Raw genomic sequence first — 15,090 nt, forward strand, 5'->3', positions numbered from 1 at the left:
TTTCTAAAAACACAGATATTCTTTATCTGTATTACAAAGTCAGATGATAAATACTAGAGAATAGACTTATACAGATTGATTATTCTGAAGATATTTATCAGAGTGAATATATCTATAATATTGAATTTAATAGTTGTAAAAAGTTTCTTGATATCTGTGAATACTATGACTTCATGTATAATAAAATTCATAATAATTTTCTCTAAGAACAGAAAAATCAGTGTCAGAAAGAGAAGATAAAAAAAGAAAGACTTACAATCTTAACACTGTTAAAAGAGAGAGTGATTCTCTGATATAAATGAATAATTATCTCATCATGAATATTTAAAATAAATGTAATAATTAGTGTCTGTGACTGAGCTCTAGATAGTTATGTCATATACAGTCTTCATACAATAAATTATTCTAGAAATTGATAAGAAGAGCAGAAGTGTACATACTGAGAAATATGATTCATTAAGTCTATACAATATCTTCTTGAAATGAGAAGAGCTAGTAATGAAAGCAGAGGCAGCAGAATCAGAGAAAGTAGAAGTAGTAAGAGCAGGAGAATCAGACACAGAGATAGATATAGAAGATTGAGAGAGAGTAGTAGAGAAAGAAACAGAGAGAATAGAGAGAAATACAGAAGATCTGATTATATATGACACAGACAATTCCTTCATTATCACATTCTTCAAGTTCTCAATCAATGATTTAACATTGAGATTATAATTATTAGCAGATGCAGATCTGTCAATGTGTGAGAATGCTACATAAATTAAAATAAAAATATCAGTATCTGCAGTCATGTAAAATGATTAGAAAAACATAATCAGATGCTGCTGAAGAAAAGAGAGTCAGAGACATATAAGAAGATGAAGAAGATATGTCATTCATGATAGTATGTTCTGATAATTATTAGAAGAGAAACAAGTTCTGATCATGTTTTATAATATATTACACTTACTACTAATAAACTGCCTGATATGAGCACTACAATGACACTTGTCATGAAAATAAGAGATCATTGCCAGAAACATATACAATGTGATAGATGAACAGATAGTATTGAACAGAAGAAGAAGTAAAAATCTGAGATAAGATAATAATATTCAATGATGATGAGAATAAAGAAGATAATTGAAGAATGAAAAAAGTTAGTGAATGAGTGATGTAATATAGTGAAAGTTTCTTTGTAAGAGTATACACAGAATGCTAGCTGAATCAGAGATAAGCTATACTATTGTAAATGCTAGTGACATGCTAATCTGTATGAAGCTAGAGTGTATATTATAATCACATAAGTGTGACTGAATCTGATGAGAAAGAATGTGATTTGAAAGAATGTACAACTGCTGAATAATAATGCAGCTGCTTCTGAACACACTTCTGAACATGCTTACAAATGTAAAGAGACTCTAGCGGCCACTAATTAATTTAGATAATGTATATAAGAAGCCGGTGTATGTCTGTAATTATATACTGACTCAAGCAATCTTTGAATTACAAATTAATTCTTAGAACAGACAAGTTCTGCAGATAGTAGATCTCTCAGTGAAATTATTCTCTATAACAGATTATAGAGAATAAGCAGATAGTTGAAATGTCTTGAGTATAATAAAGTGAGATTTGATCTGCAGAGTAATCACAGATTATATATAGTTATATAGTCAGATATTCTATTCTAATTAAAAATGTTACATATTTATACTAGTATTCTTATCAGAATTAATCTACTTATTATTAAGAATATCATTCATTTCAGATTATATTACTATAAGCAGAATCTCTTTCTTTTATATAGAATAATTTACAGAGTTAGTAAGTATAATAGACTTCTTTATAAATCTTACTTAATCTCTGAATTTATTAAGAATCTTTATTAATACAGATATTATACTCTTTTATTAAAAATAGTTTATCAAATCTATACTAAGCTCTTTATTCTTATTTCTGTCTATCTTTATTCACTCAACTTTATGCTGAAGTCTTGTAATTTCTAGTCTTATATAAGTCTTCTTACTTACAGAGCTATTATTATTTCAGTTACTTAAACTCTCTCTCTGTATTATCTAACATCTCATTGATATCTTTAACTGAGTCTTTATATTCATTGTTGAACTTATCAGATTATTCTTTCACAATTGTATTATTCAGCTTAAATATCTCAGAAGTCATCTTTCAATTCATTATTAATATTAACAGTGATCTGTGATCTTGTGTTTACTACTCTAATATTTTCTTATTTCTTCATCTTGAAAATATGTATTCTTTTATTAAGTCAGATATTCTTTTAAATCTTAGATTAATTATGAGTTTAATCAATTATAAAAAAAACATCTAGACACATGTAATAATATATAAAGATATAGTTAACATTAGACTGACTATGTAACTATGTCTGAGATTAGAATCAGATTTTTTAATAGTTTTATTATTAATTTAACTAATCTCATTACATGATTTTAACATTAGATAGTAGTTTTATACTGTCTCAGTAAGACTTACTGTCTACTCTTATTATATTTTTTAAATAAGATTATAATTTCTACTTCTCAATTTAAATTATTTTTATTACTTTAAATGATTTTAAATCTTATTTAAGTATTATCAAAAAGTGTTACTTTTTAAAAAATTAAAAATAGTCTAAAAAAAACCTTAAAATGTCTAAAAATAGTAACTTTATATCAATAATGAGACTAAATGAGATCAAATGAAATCACTTTCTCATTTTTTTCAAGTCATGATTTTATTTTAAGATCTGATATATAGTCACTTTACATGTTTTTTTAATAGTCAGTCTCAGCAGGATTCATATCAAGAAATGTATGAGATCAGATCAAATGAGATCAAATGTGAAATTCATGGTCTCAGCGGCCAGTCTAGTTGACATATTATTGCAGTTATTCATTGCTTGCAAAGGGCTTCATAACCTCTTAGAGAATAATGTTGTTGTGTTGTAATCTAACTACGCGAGTTACACTAAATAGGTTGGGGTGGCACGTGACTAGGGTAGGTGTAGTAATCACCAACATTATAAGACGTTACGTGGTTGATTACGTAATAATAATAACTACGATTTACGGCTCGGCGACCGTGTCGCTGATTGAAATGGTGGAACAACCATAATCCGGTCTTGTAATAACCCTACGTTCTTCCGGTATGGGGTTGTCTGGTGGAGTCATTTTATCGGTCACGATTTCTTTTTTCTCTTTCTCATTCCGCAACAACAACCATCCATATCCCTCAACGCCCTGAGACCGCACCGTTCCACACGCAAATAATCATGCCTGCTAAAGAGAGGGTCTGTCTGGCATACTCCGGTGGCCTTGACACCAGCTGCATCCTTGCGTGGCTCATCGAGCGAGGGTATGACGTTGTCTGCTTCCTCGCAGATGTCGGCCAGGCAGAGGACTTCAAAGAAGCTGAGCGCAAGGCTCTATCGATTGGTGCGCTGAAGCTGGTTGTTTCGGATCTGAAGCGCGAGTTTGTTGAAGATCTATGCTATCGCGCCATTCAGTGCAACGTGAGTCAACAGCAGCTCATGGATCTTTGATTCTGATTTTACCCCTCTATTGGCTGGGTTTCCGTATACCAGAAGCGCATTCAGGGACCCAAGTGATGTTAACAATGCGCATGTAGGCTATATGGGAGGACAGATATCTCCTTGGGTAAGCTACAATTTCAATCCCGGTGGTATTTCCTCTTGTTGACCGCCCACTGACCGCTTATTTAGAACGAGTCTGTATGCGAGCCCTTTCACCTACTCCATTTAGCTCCAATGCTTATGTATATAAAGTGCTCGCCCTGTAATTGCGCGTGCGATGATGCGCTGCGCAAAGGAGGAGGGTTGTATCGCTGTCAGTCACGGTACGCCGCATATGTAAAGTCTGATATGTTGGGCTATCTGCCAGGAAGAAGTCCCATGCTAACAATTGATGTCGTAGGTTGCACCGGCAAGGGGTAAGGATAACTGTCCCGCTACATCTTGTTTTAACGGAAGCTCATTGAGCAATAGCAACGACCAAGTCCGATTCGAGCTTGCTTTCTATGCTATCCAGGTACGCATGGCCAGGTCTTACACAACTTGCGTGGCCAGATCAGCTCACCCGACTTTTTTCATTGTTTTACAATCACAATAGCCATCCATCCAAGTTATCGCACCGTGGCGTCTCCCTGAATTCTACAACCGATTCGCCGGCCGCAATGACCTGCTCGAATATGCTGAGCAACACAACATCCCCGTTACATCTACAAAGACTAAGCCATGGTGCGTATATTTCAATTGAACGTCTGACATTGCCCTTATTTTTTACGACATCGATGCTTACATATGTTGTGGCAACTAGGTCTATGGATGAGAAGTAAGTATTCTCACCACCCTTTCTAGCGGTATACCAACCGGTCTCTTGGCCGCCTATACTGATGTTGTCCAACGTAGCTTTGCGCACTGCTCCTACGAAGCAGGTATCCTTGAGGATGCCGACGTCACGCCCCCAGATGACATGTGGAAATTGACTGATGACCCCCGCAATGCTCCCGACGCCCCAGAGGATTTCACTCTTGCCTTCGAGAAGGGTATTCCGAGTGTGCTGACCCTTGGGGGTAAAAAGATCACGGATTCCATCGAGATCTTCACCGCACTCAACGAGCTTGGCCGCAAGCATGGTAAGCCTGCGACCTCATTGGGCAGCAAAAGCCATACAGGAAAAAGACGTGGGAACTAATGAAACAATGTCCCTAGGTATCGGACGCATTGACATCGTCGAGAACCGTTACATTGGCCTCAAATCTGTAAGCTAGTCTCATAAAAATCCATCCCACCAAGAAAATTACTAACTCTTTCTGTCCAGCGCGGCTGCTAGTAATTCACCCTTGCCCCCTCGCCCACTCGGGGAAATAATTCCTGACTAACCAAATCGCAGTGACTCTCCCGCCATGACCATCCTCCGCCTCGCCCATCTCGATCTAGAAGGACTCGTCCTAGACCGCGAAGTCCGCCTTCTCCGCGATCAATTCGTAACTATCACCTGGTCTAAACTCCTTTACAACGGCCTCTACTTCTCCCCCGAACGGAAATTCATCGAGAAGAGCATCATAGCCAGCCAGGACGATGTTAACGGCCAGGTCCGTCTGCGCTGCTACAAGGGCCTCACCAGCGTTCTCGGCCGCAGCTCGCAGACGAGCAAATTGTATAGCCCTGAGCAGAGCAGTATGGATTCGCTGGAGGATTTCCAGCCGACTGATACGACTGGATTCATTGCTACCCAGGCCATTCGGTTGAAGGCGTATGGCAATGCGGAGGCGGAGCAGGGGGTTGATTTAAGTAAGTCATAAGGCAACCCCTTTTTTGCCCTGTAAAAGGGTGCACAGAAGCAGTAGTACCCAGTAGTCAATCTTAAGCTGGTACTTGCATTTTATGGGATTTGGTTTGTTACGGATGATGAGGGGAAAATGGAAGGGGAATTAAAACATAGGAGGGAGTTTAAAAGGGGCTGTGGCTTCGCTTTCCTTGTGTATGTTGCACGTTGGTTTATCTATTCCGGGAAACCTTGAAGTAAACTTGACCTCCTTACCTTCAATTTTCCCGTCTAAAGTTTCAGTTTCCCCCTTCTGACGAAAGATAAAATGGGATAAAAATCAAACAGAATATATGCAACGAAAGATTAGAATAGTTTACGGGATGAACGAATGAATATGACATCACTTATTCACCAAATCAATCTAAAAAAAGATATTTAGAAGATCATTATTAGGCTCTCAGGAGCATCGATATGTACGCGTACGTATCTATGATTATAAAATGCCCGATATACCATCGTTAGACCAAGTCGGTTCGAGTAGACTTGAGAAACACGCCATGGCTTTACATCCACATGATGAAAGAGGGACAGGGAGAGCAAATACCGTATGAAGTGAAGATTATACCGATTTAACTCTTTCAAGTCAAAATATAAAGCAGATAAACAAAAATTACCATAGGTTGCACGTCGGCTCCTTAACCGGGCAGTTGAACGCGGCTCTGAAATGGGGAGAATTCGCCACGGTTCCCTACAAGGACCACGATCGCGTGAGAAGTCAGTGCATTAGCCTCTTGTTATCTACATAGCATAACGTGTTTGGACAATGGTGCGGATGGAAAGGTGGGTACGTGGAGATAGGGTCAACTGTTTGAGTTGTACGTTTGGCAGTTCCAACGAGGAGAATGCCAGAGGGGGGGACCCTGGGAGGGGAATGGACGTATTATATCGATGTAAACGTACCAATATCCTAGCAGATGGGGGCGAATGTTCATCCGTCTCTATCCGAATTGCTGTCCGCTCCGGCGTCGACTTCGCACACCAGAACGTGCCAAAGGACAAGAAAAAGAGTTGCTCATTTGTGTAATTGCCAAGCCCTGGGAGGGAAGGGGAAGGGGAGACAGCGTCGCGTTTTTTCCATGCACGGTAGGCGGCTTTCAAGCCCCCTGCATCCGCAATGTTTTCACCCAGGGTCTTTTCGCCCTTGACATGCAATGCCTTCCCGTCTGGGCCGGGAACGGTGAAATTGGAATATTGCTTGATGAAGCATTCAGCACGATTTGCAAATTCTTTCTCTGTCTTCTCGTCCCACCAATTTGTTTTATTTCCATACTCGTTAAAGTTTCTGCCTTTATCGTCGAAAGCTTAATCATTCGAACGATATTAGAACAATAGGTCAATTCATCGTAATGGACAGAAGTTTCCGGGTGATTGGCCTACCATGCGTAAGCTCGTGGCCTCCCACCGCACCAAAAGCACCATAAGTAAGGTATTTAGGTACTGATGGATTATAGAATAGTGTGTTTTGCATAATACCAGCGGGGAAAACGATCTCGTTGCCTGGTGGATCGTAGTATGCATTAACAGTTGTCATGGTCATTAGCCATTCATCCCGATCAGTTGGCTTCCCCAGCTTGGCCCATTCTCTGTTGGAGAGGAACTTTTGGACATTGACCCGATTCTGGAAAAATGCGCTCGTGATCGTGAGACCTCTATACCACTCTTTCAATGCTTCTGCGCTGCGGACATCTGGACTTTTGGTCGAATAGCCGATTTTCTGAACAATATTTTCAACTTTTTTGATTGCCACATTTCTGACCTTCTCAGATAGCCACATGGTATCTTTAAGAGTCTCCACGAATACATCCTTGATGTCCAAAATAATTTGGTCGCCAAATTTCTTTGATTCCTCGGAAAACGCTTTTTCAATAAAAACCTTGCTTAGGATCCAGCCTAGGCCAGAATTTACGGTGGGAATGCACATCTCCCATCGCTCTGTGAAAGAGTCAGGGTCTTGGCCAGCAAGAATTCTGTTGAATCGGCGGTAAAGAGAGATAATCGGATCTTCAATATCACTAGAATACCTTTGGATCACCTTCCATTTCAGGAACGATTCGAGGACGGGATTTGAAGTCTTAGCGAGGAGCTTGGATAGTGCTTTCACAGTATCCACCCCCAAAACCCCAATTTGCTTAGCTTTATATCCCTTAGGTGCCTTGGCAGAGATGATTCGCTGGAGGGATACTTGTGGCAAGAGAACCTGAGCATCAAAGAGTGGATATTTCTCTGAGGTATTCTCACTGGAAGCTTGTAATTCGGCGAGTTTCTTCTCGAAGTCTATGACAGAAGCCGCGTCAGAGACCCCGAAATGATCAAATAGCTGTTCCATAACTTCTTTGTACAGATTAACGATCTTCGTGTTATTGTAATTTGTAGGGGACGGTAACCCAACGGGCGTGGTAAACGATAAATATATAATAACCGCATCGGGATTTGTTTCATCAGCCTATAGATGTCAGATCCAGGTCAAAAAGAGAAAGCCAATGAGGAAATACGCACATCAATGTATAAACTAATAGGATAATTGACGCCTATATCAATTAGAGCGAGGACGGTATCGGTGAAAATATTTTGGTTTCCACCGTCGAGGTTGACTCTGTCAACTAGCTTCTGTAACGGCGCTGCCCCAATCTCCTCAAGGGCTGTTTTGTTCATACAAGCATCGTAAGCTGTCTTGAGCATTATGAAATTTTCGTCATTACTCTCAGTGGGAGGAGCTTCCAAAATGTGGCGTAGAGTTGTTTGGACACGGTCGTCTACTTGCGCCAGTGTAGAAATGGAGCTTTCGTCAGATGGAATATCGTTCTCATAAAATCCACCGCAAACAAGCTCATCGAAATTCGTACATGGCTCGATGGCCTCGGGATGGGGGTGCATGTTGTAGAGAAAAGCCGATGATGCATGAATGCATTCCGGAGATAGACATAAATCTTTCTCCGGCGAATGATAGCGAGCCATCTTCGGAAAGCGTTCTATAAATCCCGAGTTAGCCCGGATGAACGAAAATCTTTTTCAAACAAACACACCATTTGCTTCAGATATGGCGGGATGCTTTTCCGAGTCAGATTTGCTCAAATTCCACCCTAAGCATGTCGCATTAGAATAATCATACAAATAAGGACGTAAGAGCAAGCTCACAACTGGCTACAAACACGGCGGTTTGCAGGAAGCAACAAGTCATAAAAAGAACGGCACACAGAACAGCCAGTGGGCGTCCACGTTTGGGTTTTTGGACATAATTGAGGCCCAGCTTGCCATTATCGAGCTTTTCGCTAGTCATTGTCGGAGGGTTGAAGTAGCGCTGTGGACTGTACTGTTCTGGGGAAGAGCTAGACCTGTTAATTAAGCAATTTAGCCCGAGTTATTCATATTCATATTTTGTTCAAGTAAAGAGTGTGGCTCACCGCTTCCCATCAGAGTGCATGTGCAACTCGGTCATTGCCCTGGGTTATGTTTCTACCTATACAGCCCAAACGCACACGGAGAGAGGAGTGTGCGTGTACGTCGAAAGTCATATGAAAATAGAGGGCTTGAGGATGTGCTATATATATGGCAGGATATTAGCATAGTTAACTTCAATATGAGCTGTACCGAAGTACCTGGGCATCTCGGGAAAACGTGTTAGAAAATCTGGCTGCTCGGGAAGTCAGGTCACCTGGTTCATACTGACTCCAGGGCTGGAAATCTTACACTGCCCTCCTGAAGAAAGTTTGGTATGGTGGAAGAGGCAAAAAATGGCAGAGATCTCTACTGTCTAGCGAGTCCCCTGAAGCTGTGGCTCTGGAAGCTGTATCCTGTTTGGAGTAACGATCCGCCGATCTGACCGGCGACATATCTGAGACCTAGGATCTGTTATGCTGATCCAGTATGCGGAAGTGCCATCATTGGCTACGACTGTGAGTTTGTGCCCCGCTGGATGCGCGTGCTCTGCACAGCACTGTGCAACATAGACTAATCGCTCATAACCATGTATTGTCTTAAGGTTTGTATTACACATTGAAATGATCCTGCTCATATCCCTCACGGCTAAAAACGCCTGGGGTTCAATGTTTTCAACGGAAACTGTCCTCCTCCCCGGTGAGGTAGTCAGTGACATGGATCGGGCATTGATACCTCGTGATGTTGAAATAAGGTGCTGGAGCCGCAGCGGAACTTTTCCACATCTGAAAGCCGCCAAACTTTGGGTTCCACTGGTTGAATTAGGATGCGTTTACTGCGTAAATTTCAGGTCATGAAATCTAATAAGCTTCCATGACGGTAGGGAAATTTGAGCCTTCCCCGCCAGGTATGGGATTGTTGAGTGCTGGAATCCCAACCCTTGTCATTGGGCAGGTAGGTAGCTTCGGGGTTTCGGGTACTTCCTTGCGTGAGATTGAACTTGAGAATGCGTCTCGGTAGCGGAACCCCAACGCAGACATATGGGGAGAGAGCCCAAAACGATTAGCGCAGCAACCTGGCGCCATTCGCGATTGACTGTGGAGGATCAACGATTTTAACTCATCGGTTGTGGGGACGGTGGCCTTGGCAGATCATGTTCCACAGAGCAGGACTATCCAACCACTTGCCCCTTTTTCCTTCAAACGACCGTTGATAGGGCAAACAGCGTAAATGGGCGCAATCGTTTGCGTTAAACTTATCTTTGATCGATTCCAAAGAGCGCCCAACGCCGCAGATGAGCGAAACTGCCTCTGTAAAACCTCATACAGCTCAGGAAATTAGTGTGAAATAGAGTGCAACTATTGTGGTTTGTTTCGTAGCCCATTTTTAAGTGTCCCAAACCTGCGTCTGGAGCTTAGTTAACTAACGTAATCCACCACCTATTCGTACAAACCACCTACTCACTCCACCACACAATGCATTCATCAATTGAACCTTCAAAATGTCAACAAGAAAAGACAGGCCTTCTATCAAGAAGGATGAGTTCAATTGACCATTCAGGCATTAGAGAAAGGCAAATTTTCAGGTATCCGAGCTGCTGCACGTGCGTGCAAAATCCTCCACACCACCCTGACTGACCGACTGCATGGCCAAAACAAAAGAGAAAGCGGGAAAAAGGCTGTACATATATAGCTCAAGTGGGTGCTTTGGGGGTTGAAGAAGGCTTGAGTCACATAAAAAGTGTCAATGAATGGGAACAAGGGGTGGTTGAGGCTGCTGAGCCTCAATCATGAAAACATGTAGCATCACAGTGTGATGTATATGAGATTATTGAACATACTGCTGGTATGTGCTCTAGGTGTACAGGAAATAATTCTTAATATAATTAACTTAATTTAACTAAAATAATTATATAATCACTCTGAAATAAAAAGCTAAACCGAATTTGGAATTTAATTCTTGGCGCGACGCATTCCAAAGGTTGTTGAGGCATTATTATTGAAGGAGCAATGATAGGATGGCAAACTGAGGGCAGCTATCCAATTTCTATGGACGTGGTGTCTTGACGGTCAAGGTGAGAAACTCTTCATGTATATAGGGATCCTATATCCCAACTGTTGTAATCCGTGTGCGAGGCTAGGCAGACATTGACGAGGTATCCCGTCGCGAGAGACAATCGAGTAAACAGAACTACTTTACTCCGTCTCTCGGGAGAAAATAAGCTGACCAAAATAAAATCTACTCCTATAGATGAATACCGGCAGATTCGCTACTACCCAGCCAACATATAATTTCATAGCAGGAGTTTCCTCCCCGTCTCCTTCCCCTGGCGGTGGTGATGGTGGTGGTAATGCTGGGAATCCGTCATTCCGACAGAGTATCCACTCGGGGCAACCACCAATAGCCGGTTAGTTTTGCTTCTTGCGATGTTCTCACATATGAAAATTGAACAAACTAATAGATGAATGAATGTTAGATGCTGGGAACGAGGAGCTACGCGTGGAAATAAACACATTGCGATATGAACTAGACAATTTGAAACAGGAGCGGGACCTGACAGCTCTTCACCATGAGAAGGAGCTTCGCGAATTACAAATTAGGGCAGATGCTGATTTTCGAAAGGCTCAGGTTGGATCTGCTATCTTTTTTTCCCTCTTTAACAACGAGCAATTAGCGAACTCTCGGTTTCAAGACAAGGCTAACAACAAACTGGTTCAAAATAGGCAGCCGAAAGTAGCAGCAACAGAGCCCAGCATAAAATCGAGTCACTCACAACTGAGCTGAAAACGGTGCAGGAATCTGCGATAAATGAGAAGGCGGCCTTTGATAAACGGATACGAAACTTGGAAGATCATAACCGGTCGCTACAGGATAAGATTGACGACACCCAATCCCAGTTGTCCGACCAGGAGCGACAATACAAGCACCAGATTAATGAATTAGAAGCAATTCGATCATCACTCCAGAAAACCCTTGACGAAGTCCAAACCGATCTTCATCAGACCAAAGATAGCCTGCAGGTCCTTCAGGATAAATTAACCCAACTGGAGGCTGATGCCGGGGCACTTGAAAGTGAAAACATTCGGTTAAAATCAGAAGGAACGGATTCAGGAACTCTCAATGTCCTAAAACGTGAACTTTCGGAGCAATTAGCACATGCTAAGCGACTGGAAGCTGAGTTACGTCCGCTGCGAAAATCGCAGAAGAATGTTGAGGTTGTAGAAGAACAGAAAAAGGCACTTGAGAACCGGCTGCACTTAATGCAAGACGTGGAGGTGGAGCTTAGAAATGTACAAATTCAAAATCAAGCTTTGGAGGATGAACGGCGGTCTTGGACCCGTTTGTTACAGTCGGACGGCCAAGATCTCGAATTCGAGTCACCCGAAGAAGTTGCACGAGCGCTTGTCGAAGCACGCATTGAGAATGCATCATTGCTCAATAAAGTTGGGACTATTCAGGCTGAGGTGGCTGAAAAGGCTGAGTTGGTGCGAAACCTGGAAACGGAAAAATCGAATCTTCAACAGGAGATTGCAAAACTACGTGCAGGTAATTCCGTTGGAAATGGCTTCGATTCTCGTGCGAAGACACGATTAGAACGCCAGCGAACCCTAGCGATGAGAGAGGTGGAATATCTCCGCGCACAGCTAAAGACCTTCGACGCAGAAGAAACCACGATGAACGCAGACGAAACAACCTTCGATCAGCAAAAATCCGATCACATAGCGCACCTCGAGAGTCTCCTCAGCGAACATCGTGAAGAACTTCATAAGCTCCATGAAGAGCTATCAAAGCAAGAAAAGACACCTGTAGAGGATACTAATGCTCCACGCGGAGTTAAACGCCCTCTCTCGCCAGCAGATAGCGACGCAGAAAGCGAAAGGCTCGCTGTGCTCACACGGAAAAACCGCAGCCTGCAAGACAACCTTTCAAAAGCAGAACAATCAATCGAGCTGCTCACACGCGAATTCGAGGCTACAAAATCCCACCTTTCCACCCTCCAATCCCAATCCCGAACTCGCATACTTGAACTTCGCTCGAATCCCACCGCGGAAGCTGAAAAAGTTAAATTATCCACTCTCGCGGTCCTGCGCGCTGAGAATCGCGACCTCCTAGCCCAGCTACGCAACGAGCGCGCGAACGTCAAAGTCGTACCCCTCTCCACCCTCGAAAGCAAAGAAATGGAGCTCCGCGAGATGGGAAAGACCGTCGCGGAAAAAGAGAAACGCATGCGACGCCTGAAGGAGATATGGACTGCAAAATCGTCCGAATTCCGAGAAGCTGTTGCGTCAGTTCTCGGATACAAGCTTGATTTTTTACCCAATGGCCGTGTCCGCGTAACATCCATGTTCCATCTTTCGCCAGCCTACCGGCACGGAGATCGCGATGCGTCTCCCGATGCGAGGGGGCCTGGGAGTATGGGTGATGGAGAGGAGAATTCTATAATTTTTGATGGAGAGAATGGGACGATGAAGATCTCTGGCGGTCCGAATAGTCTGTTTGCGATGGAGATTCGGAGTCTGATCAAGTTTTGGGTAGAGGAGCGGAAGGATATCCCTTGTTTCCTTGCAGCTATGACGCTTGACTTTTATGATAAGACGACGAGGGCTGCTAGGGTGTGAGATTGCGGGATGTATAATTCAGTACTCTATCCTTTTTCCCACTTTTCCTCCTGCTCGTTTTTTTTTTCGTGAACCAGATGAACAACTGGCGTTTGCATTATTCTGCTATGCTATAGTCTCATTCTGTCTCCTCTCTAAGGGTTGGTTGATTCTTACTTCCTTGCTTTTCCCTTTTAGCCCACTGAGTTCTTCAACCTATAGATACCTGTTTTCTTTCCTATTCTCTTTTGCTCCCTTTTAAATGTCTCCATGTATGAATAGGAGCCATACCCCATCAATGGGGGAAACGTCACCATCTTCAAATGCGGATGACATGACCCGACTTTAAACATCCAGTTCGAAGTATGTAAGTTCCAGACTCACGAAAGTTTGTGAATATTTTTCGATCTTTTTTTTGAAAGTACTTCTAACTCCCCTTTCGTTTTCAGATCATGAGGTCTCAACCCCTCCGGGGGGTCTGAAGGGGAAAATGATAATAATAATAATAATAATAATAATAACTGTCATCAACTCATACATACTCTGTAAATTCACAATTAAAATTTCAAAGATAGTTTCAGAATTCTTCCAAAAATCAACTCAGCATATCAAACAAAATGTAAAATAGTTGAAAGTTGTATTGATGAAGCTATCTACAAAGAGCTTAATATAGTGATTGGTGACGTGATCTAGAGAGATCGTCACAGGCAATAGCCGCAGCGGCTGCACGTTACAGCGTTTTTTGCACGGAAAAGTTGGTTTTTCTTTAATATATAGAGAGAAGAGTAAGAAATCAAAGTGAAACAGTATCACTGTATTTATAAATATCTATTTCAATCTTGTAAAGACTCTGTGAGCTTCTGAGATAAGAAAGTTCTTACAGTTCTTTCTTCTTAATAATCTTTTCATTCTTTATTTATAGAATAACTTCTTCTTGTTTTCACTCTTCAGCATGTCTGTAAAAGTCAAGAAGATTCTCATAAATATAAAGATAAACTATCTATAAAAATTCACAAAATCTAGAAAGATCTGAATCTTATAAATACTAGTTAACTTCAGTCATAATAGAATAGTCTTAATTTACAAAGATTTCATCTGAATATTATCTACAGTAATTATATATTCTAGGAAATTAATCTAACAGATACTAAAGTTATACTTTATAAGCTTAATATATAGTTCTATCTCATCTAAGACCTTTAACACAGTTTATATATACTCAGTGTGTTTGTGGCGGGCTGCGCCCGATCAATCATATAGACTATTCCATTACACTTCACAGATTCCGCCGAAAGCTCCAATCCTCGGTCGCTGATCCTCAGTCAAAAAACTCATGGAATTCCTATTCTTCCGCCCTGAAGCTTCACTGTGTACACATATAAATATTCACTTTAATTGTCAATTCTCACACTTTCTCTTTCTTTTCTTCTCTAATGTTTTTCACTTTGTTATATAAGACCTATAAATATTATACTGATCTATTGAGCGAAGGCCTCTTACAGTGTTCTTTCTTCTTTATAGAGTTGTAAGAAATCCCGCTTCTCATAGATTCTTTACCTCTATTTCTATCTCTTATATAATTAATAGAGTTAGTAGCTCTTGACTACACACAAATATATAGACTGAAGTTTATGAATACTATTCATAACTCAGCTTGAATACTATTATATATTTAATCTCTGCATTTATTTTTCTACTATGAATACTTCTAGTAATTAACAGTATATATTATGTCAAGCTGCAAACATCTGAATAATTGTCTGTAAGTACTT

The 15,090-nt window shown here is 41.3% G+C and overlaps 5 protein-coding genes across 5 annotated transcripts; 2 read left to right on the forward strand and 3 right to left on the reverse strand.

Annotated features, from left to right (window-relative positions):
* The first annotated feature begins 3,048 nt into the window (after positions 1-3,048).
* On the forward strand, positions 3,049-5,807 carry BDBG_02982 (argininosuccinate synthase). The gene is made up of 12 exons (XM_002626759.2): positions 3,049-3,508; positions 3,625-3,653; positions 3,719-3,727; positions 3,782-3,852; positions 3,930-3,945; positions 4,001-4,043; positions 4,125-4,252; positions 4,332-4,346; positions 4,424-4,650; positions 4,727-4,776; positions 4,836-4,846; positions 4,908-5,807. The coding sequence occupies exons 1-12, from the start codon at positions 3,269-3,271 to the stop codon at positions 5,317-5,319; spliced, it is 1,251 nt and encodes a 416-aa protein (XP_002626805.1). The 5' UTR covers positions 3,049-3,268; the 3' UTR covers positions 5,320-5,807.
* Positions 5,808-5,955: 148 nt separating this feature from the next.
* BDBG_02983 (neprilysin) lies at positions 5,956-8,781 on the reverse strand (the record flags this gene model as incomplete). Its single annotated transcript, XM_031721044.1, has 7 exons — positions 5,956-6,033; positions 6,246-6,646; positions 6,723-7,788; positions 7,842-8,314; positions 8,369-8,425; positions 8,481-8,677; positions 8,747-8,781. 7 exons carry the CDS (start codon positions 8,779-8,781, stop codon positions 5,956-5,958), a joined length of 2,307 nt encoding a protein of 768 aa, XP_031577447.1.
* Positions 8,782-9,096: 315 nt separating this feature from the next.
* BDBG_02984 (uncharacterized protein) lies at positions 9,097-9,438 on the reverse strand (the record flags this gene model as incomplete). The annotated part of the gene is made up of 1 exon (XM_002626761.1): positions 9,097-9,438. The coding sequence occupies one exon, from the start codon at positions 9,436-9,438 to the stop codon at positions 9,097-9,099; it is 342 nt and encodes a 113-aa protein (XP_002626807.1).
* A 142-nt stretch (positions 9,439-9,580) lies between these two features.
* Positions 9,581-9,760, reverse strand: BDBG_16723 (uncharacterized protein; the record flags this gene model as incomplete). The annotated part of the gene is made up of 1 exon (XM_031724612.1): positions 9,581-9,760. The coding sequence occupies one exon, from the start codon at positions 9,758-9,760 to the stop codon at positions 9,581-9,583; it is 180 nt and encodes a 59-aa protein (XP_031577448.1).
* An 880-nt stretch (positions 9,761-10,640) lies between these two features.
* On the forward strand, positions 10,641-13,838 carry BDBG_02985 (mitotic spindle assembly checkpoint protein MAD1). Its single transcript, XM_002626762.2, has 5 exons — positions 10,641-10,794; positions 10,971-11,127; positions 11,197-11,348; positions 11,444-13,681; positions 13,768-13,838. Exons 2-4 carry the CDS (start codon positions 10,971-10,973, stop codon positions 13,337-13,339), a joined length of 2,205 nt encoding a protein of 734 aa, XP_002626808.1. The 5' UTR covers positions 10,641-10,794; the 3' UTR covers positions 13,340-13,681; positions 13,768-13,838.
* The last annotated feature ends 1,252 nt before the right edge of the window (positions 13,839-15,090 follow it).

The sequence above is a fragment of the Blastomyces gilchristii genome (genome assembly GCF_000003855.2).
Source record: "Blastomyces gilchristii SLH14081 genomic scaffold supercont1.4, whole genome shotgun sequence".
Taxonomy (NCBI): Eukaryota; Fungi; Ascomycota; class Eurotiomycetes; order Onygenales; family Ajellomycetaceae; genus Blastomyces; species Blastomyces gilchristii.

Excerpts from the sequence above, each read along its gene's own strand:
- BDBG_02985 (XM_002626762.2), top strand. The coding sequence starts at position 10,971 with ATGAATACCGGCAGATTCGCTACTACCCAGCCAACATATAATTTCATA. Across the intron at positions 11,128-11,196 it reads GGGGCAACCACCAATAGCCG|ATGCTGGGAACGAGGAGCTA; the intron begins GTTAGTTTTGCT and ends AATGAATGTTAG. Across the intron at positions 11,349-11,443 it reads CTGATTTTCGAAAGGCTCAG|GCAGCCGAAAGTAGCAGCAA; the intron begins GTTGGATCTGCT and ends GGTTCAAAATAG.
- BDBG_02982 (XM_002626759.2), top strand. The coding sequence starts at position 3,269 with ATGCCTGCTAAAGAGAGGGTCTGTCTGGCATACTCCGGTGGCCTTGAC. Across the intron at positions 4,044-4,124 it reads TTGCTTTCTATGCTATCCAG|CCATCCATCCAAGTTATCGC; the intron begins GTACGCATGGCC and ends CAATCACAATAG. Across the intron at positions 4,651-4,726 it reads CGAGCTTGGCCGCAAGCATG|GTATCGGACGCATTGACATC; the intron begins GTAAGCCTGCGA and ends CAATGTCCCTAG.